General features: G+C 37.0%; 1 protein-coding gene across 1 annotated transcript in view; it reads right to left on the bottom strand.

Annotated features, from left to right (window-relative positions):
- Nucleotides 1-953: 953 nt before the first annotated feature.
- LOC118846792 (60S ribosomal protein L12-like) overlaps nucleotides 954-6,000 on the bottom strand; it is a 126,403-nt gene continuing 121,356 nt past the window's right edge. The window contains exon 3 of the mRNA XM_036755517.1: nucleotides 954-1,528. Within this exon, the coding sequence (XP_036611412.1) occupies nucleotides 998-1,528 (531 nt within the window). The 3' untranslated portion in view covers nucleotides 954-997. The remainder of the gene's footprint in view (nucleotides 1,529-6,000) is intronic.

The following is a 6,000-nucleotide window of genomic DNA, read 5'->3' as shown; positions in this document are numbered from 1 at the left end:
TTGTATTCAGCTCTGGTCTTTTCATTGAGAAAGCTTAAAAGTCCTCTATTTTATTGAAAATTCATATTTTGCCTTGGAGCATTATACTCAGTTTTACTGGATAGATGATTCTTGGTTTTAATCCTAGGTCCATTGACCTCCGGAATATAGTATTCCAAGCCCTTTGATCCCTTAATGTAGAGGCTGCTAGATCTTGTGTTATCTTGATTGTGTTTCCACAATATTCAAATTGTTTCTTTCCGGCTGCTTGCAGTATATTCTCCTCTGGAATTTGGTGACAATATTCCTAGGAGTTTTCTTTTTGAGATCTTTTTCAGGAGGTAATTGATGGATTCTTTTAATTTCTATTTTACCCTCTGTCTCTAGAATATCAGGACAGTTTTCCTTGATAATTTCTTAACAGATGATATCTAATCTCTTTTGTTGATCATGGCTTTCAGATAGTCCAATAAATTTTAAATTATCTCTCCTGGATTTATTCTCCAGGTCAGTGGTTTTTCCAATGAGGTATTTCACATTGTCTTCCTTTTTTTCATTCCTTTGGTTCTGATTCATAATACCTTGGTTTCACATAAAGTCACCAGCTTCCACTTGCTCCAATATAATTTTTAAGGTGATATTTTCTTCAGTGTTGTTTTGGACCTCCTTTTCCATTTGGCTAATTCTGCCTTTCAAGGCATTCTTCTCCTCATTGGCTTTTTGTACCTCTTTTGCCATTTGGGTTAGTCTGTTCTTTAAGGTGTTATTTTCTTCAGTATATTTTGGGTCTCCTTTAGCAAGTCATTGACTTGTTTTTTATGGTTTTCTTGCATCACTCTCATTTCTGATTCCTTTTCCAAATCCTTTTGGAGCTCTTCCATGGCCTGAGACCAATTCATATTTTTCTTGGAGGCTTTTGATGCAGGTTCTTTGACTTTGTTGACTTCTGGCTGTATGTTTTTTTTTTGTTGTTGTTGTCAAATGTTAAATTTATTGCAAATAGTCTCCTTTGTAGCTTTTAACTTGCTGGGCATTCAACAGCACCACTATTGATGTCATCAATGACATCATGAGGGTGTTTGCCATCAATGTTGCAGCCCACAGACTGGGCTGTTCCAAGTATCTCTTTAATGGTTCCAGAGAGATCTCTTGCCAAAGATCGGTGCCTCATCTGTCGGGCAATGTTGACAATCTCATTGAAAGTGATGTTTCCATTGTGTTTAATATTTTTCTGCTTCTTTCTGTCCCGAGGAGGTTCCTTTAGGGCTTTGATGATCAAGGCTGAGGCAGAAGGCACAACCTCAATCTGGGCCTGTCTGTTCTGAATGGTAAGATTCACTGTGATTCTTAGCCCTTTCCAGTCACCAGTTGCTTTGGCAATGTCATCACCAACCTTTTTGGGAGACAAACCCAAGGGACCAATTTTGGGGGCCAGAGCTGATGTGGCACCAACTTCACCACCTGTGCACCTTAAAAACACGACTTTAATTTCATTAGGGTCAAACTTGGGCGGTATGGCGGCGACGAAGGTGGTGGCTTGGCCTGGACGCTACAGGGTGGCTGCCGGTGTCGGATGAACCCGGATTCGGGACGACCGAAAGAAGTTGCACCTTCACCACCACGAGCTGGGAGCCAAAAAGCTGGCTGTATGTTTTGATCTTCTTTGTCACCAAAAAATGAATCTAGAGTTTCAGTTTGAATCTGAGTTCATTTTTGCTGCCTGTTAACATTCCCAGCCAACTACTTGACCCTTGAGTTTTTTGTCAGGATATGTCTGCTTGTAGATAAGGGAGTACTTTGTCCCAGGCTTTAGGATCTAAGCACTGCTGTTTTCAGAGCTACTTCTACTCCACAGTCACCCTAGGCTCTGTCCCAGCAGTGCTCCTCCTCCCTGAAGAACCACTAACCAGGACTGCAATACAAATCCAAGCAGGGCACAGCAAGAAAATCTGCCTTTGTGCCCACAAAGACTCCTTGCACTGCCACTCTGATCCGCTGCTAGATTTCTTCCACTGTGTGAGCCAGGGACTCAGGAAGCATCTAACCCTGGAGTTCTAGAAGCAGCCTCAGGAGCCTTCTGCTGCTGTTACAGCCACTGCTGCACCACCTCCTCCTCCCCCAGAGCTGGCTGCCAGACCACTCTGAACTGGATCCTGCAGCTTCCCCCTAACCTGTTGTTTGGTGTTTGTGGGTTAAGAAGTCTGGTAACTGCCACAGCTCACTGTTTCATGGACCCAAGGCTTTTTCCAGCTGACTAATTCTAGTTCTGGTCTATCCCAGAGCAGCCCACCCTGGGCTGCCCTGTGCTCTCACCACCATGGGATAGACCCTTCCCAGTGACCGTCCAGGCTCTCCTGGGCTGGAGACCTGTTTCCCTCTGCTATTTCATGGGTTCCACAGCTCTAGAATTTGTTCAGAGTCATTTTTGCAGGTGTTTGGAGGGATTTGGGGGACATCTTAAGCAAGTCCCTGCTTTCCAAGCACCATTTTGGCTCCGCCCCCCACCAGTGAAATTCTTAATCAGAAAAGGAGCAACTTGTTCGATAAACAGAGAAGTTACCAGTGGTAATGGATTGAAGAGTATATTTCAATTCTAAGGGGAGGGATAGAGGAGGGAAGTATGCAATTATGAGAAAAGACATAGAAGAATAATAGGTATTGTGAAAACTTATTTTTAAAATCCTATTGATAAAATAAAACTAAGTTGACAATTGTATCAATATAATTTTGTAGGTAGCTACTTGTTAAAGTATAGGATAGACTATTTGTTCTCGAGCTATGGTAGAGCCTTCAAAATCTGTACTGGTTTGATCAATTACAATCCAATACACTGTACATTGGCCCTAACATCATGATGTCATTTTGGTTCCCTTAGATTGTGGACAAGAACAAATAGAAAACTGAACTTGAGTTCAAATCTAGCCTCAAACACTTACTACCTCTGTGACCCTGGGCAAATCACTTAAACTTTCCTAGCCTCAATTTCCTCATTTTCTTGATGGAAAAATAACAACACCCCATTTAAAGGTTGTTGTTGTTGTTGTTTTTGTGGATCAAATGAGATAACACTTAGGAAGCACTTTTTATAACAGCATGCTATAAAAATACTAGTTATTGTTATATTTCACCCAAGCTGCCACAAACATTAAGCTTTAGATTAAATAATTGTATTTTAAAAATTCTTATTATTGAATATTATTCTAGAATCATAAATTATAAATTTAGAACACACCTGCAGGTGTTTGCCTTGTCCAAACTTCCACTTAATGTCCGAACATAGTAGGCAATCAGGTTATATGTTTGAGTAGTGATACATGAGCTCACTATCTCACACATCAACCATTTCCACTATCAGATTGCTAAAATGGTTAGAAAAGAGGCAGGGTGGTTTTGTGAATAAAGTATTATGCTAGCCTAGAAGATTTGGGTTCAAGTATGGCCTCTGACTCATAGGGTCTATGTGATCCTGGACAAGTCACTTAGTTTCTCAGTGCTCTAGATAATTCTCAAAGACTACATGCTTCCTAATATTCTTGTTTGAATCAGCTAAGTGTTTCTTTACCTGGAAATTCATAGTTCTAATCTCTCTCATAAATTGTTAGAAAGATGAATTGGGACAGCATCTGCTTTCAAGAAAATTCCACTTTGTGCTCACATTTCTGCTGTCTAGAGTAATAGATGATGTCTATTCCCTCTTCTACATAAAATTAAAATAATTTAATTGTAAATAATGCTGTCTCAAAGTTTTAAAGGCAAATTTCCCATGTATAAATTAATTTCATGGAAATGAATCTGTATCTAAGTCCATAGATAGGAAATCTTTGAATATTTGAAACCATTGAATCTGTTAAAATTCACTCTACAAATCCTAGTAATAACAGTAAGACAATATTCAATCTAGGCAGAGCAAAGAGGCAGGTGTACTCATACTAAGAAGTATGAATTATAAGGAGAAAGAACTTCCTTCTCTTCCTAATGAGTTCCAGATAACACATGTGTCTCTTATATTAAAGTGATATATCCAATTTATGGCTTTGCAAGTTTTACTCTTTTGACATATTTTTGATTCACTTGGCTTTCAACTTTTCTCTGGAATGTACTTCAAATCTTGTGTGCAAGTAGCATTGATCTAAGAATACTGTACATATTTCTATGACTCCAGGTCTGTTCTCATCTCTCATCACTCCCTGTCACCTCTCTTGCATGTAGAACTCCTCAGTGCTTAATTTGTTTCTTCTCAAATTGACTAGTACCCACATCACTGTGAATAAAGTATTTTTATTTTTGTGTATGTTATTTCCTGGTTTATTCAATTAATTTGTACCTGAAATATGAAATTTAGTTATTATGTACAGTTATTTTAGCAACCTTTTTCTCCCTCTGTTCTTGGAAAGATATGATTCAAGTCCACTTTTTAAAAGTACTCCAAAAACAATTGTGGGAGTCATAAAAACCCATGTAACATATCATTTGTCACGCTGAAGTCATTCAGTGGTAAGGAAACATACCACTTAAACTTTTGAGGAGCTGAAATAGCAAATCCCCTTTTAGTTTCAGATTATTTTGGTGCCACTCTTCAAAAGTCCTGATATGGAATAATGTAGTCTAGGGGTCCATGAACATTTGAAGCCATGTTATCAGTCAAAATAAGTTATCAAAATTTTTAAAAATGAAAATCTTCAAATTCAATTTGTATTAGTTTTCTGGCACTTAATTTTTTTCTGATGTTGATATAGGATAGAAAATATAAACACAAAAGAAATATTCTTGAAATCAAAGTTCTAGTAGGGATAGGATAGAGTAGAAAGAGACATGATTTATTTCAGATGATGTAATAATTTATTAGAGAATCTTAGACATTCAACTAAAAATCATGGAATGAGACATTCGGAATAATAGCAGAACATTAAATAAAGTCACTAAGATCTAGACCTTTCTGTATATTAGCAACAAAACCCAATAGGAAAAGATAGAAAAATATTTTATTCAAATCAGGAAGAATAGAACACACATCTGAATTCCTATCTATCAAGACACATAAAGGAATTATACAAATAGAACTTTTTATATTGTATTTATTTTTCCCTGATTACATGTTGAAACAATTTTTAAAACATTTTTTAAAATTTTGAGTTCCAAATTCTATCCCTCCATCCACTCCCCCCACTCTGAAATGGTAAGCAATCTGATATAGTTTGTACATGTGCAACCATGTAAAACATTTGCATATTGGTAATTTTGTGCAAGAAGACTCGAATTGAAAGACAGACAGACACAAAGAAGGAAAGAAAGAAATGAACAAACAAATGAGCAAAGAAAAATAAAGAGAAAAATAGCATGCTTCAGTCTGTATTTAGACAGTATCAGTTCTTTCTCTGTAGGTTAGTAGTATGTTTCATCATTAGTCCTCTGGGATTCTCTTGGATTACTACATTGCTGAGAATAGATAAATCATTTACAATTTTTTATTGTATAATATTGCTACTACTGTGTACAATGTTCTCCTGGTTCTACTCACTTCACTTTTCATCAGTTTATGTAAGTTATTCCAGGTTTTTCTGAAATCATCCTGCCTGTCATTTCTTACAGCCCAATTATTTTTCATTAATAATAAACAAATAAATAATAAATTTCCATACCACAGCTTGCTTAGTCATTCCCAAATTGATGGGAAACCTCTCAATTTCCAATTCTTAGCCACCACAAAAAGAACTGTCATAAATATTTTTGTACAAATAAGTCCTTTTCCATTTTTTATGTTTTGGGGTTATTGACCTAGTGGTGGTATTGCTGGTTCAAAGGGTATGCACAGTTTGAGTAGAACTATTGATCACTCTTTATGGAAATACAAACCTTAATAATTGAAGAAATATTTATTACTTCTCAATAATTATGTAACTCCAGGATCAATACTTCTTTGTAAGAAAATTCAGTTCTCCTCTCTTCAGAAACACGCTCAAATTTGTTTCTTAGCTCTGTGTTCAGTAATCCTTTCTTCCCTTCTTTGCTGTGTCTTTCCTC

This window comes from Trichosurus vulpecula, chromosome 4 (assembly GCF_011100635.1).
Source record: "Trichosurus vulpecula isolate mTriVul1 chromosome 4, mTriVul1.pri, whole genome shotgun sequence".
In the NCBI taxonomy this organism is placed as follows: domain Eukaryota; kingdom Metazoa; phylum Chordata; class Mammalia; order Diprotodontia; family Phalangeridae; genus Trichosurus; species Trichosurus vulpecula.
This window is presented reverse-complemented; position numbering and strand designations above follow the sequence as displayed.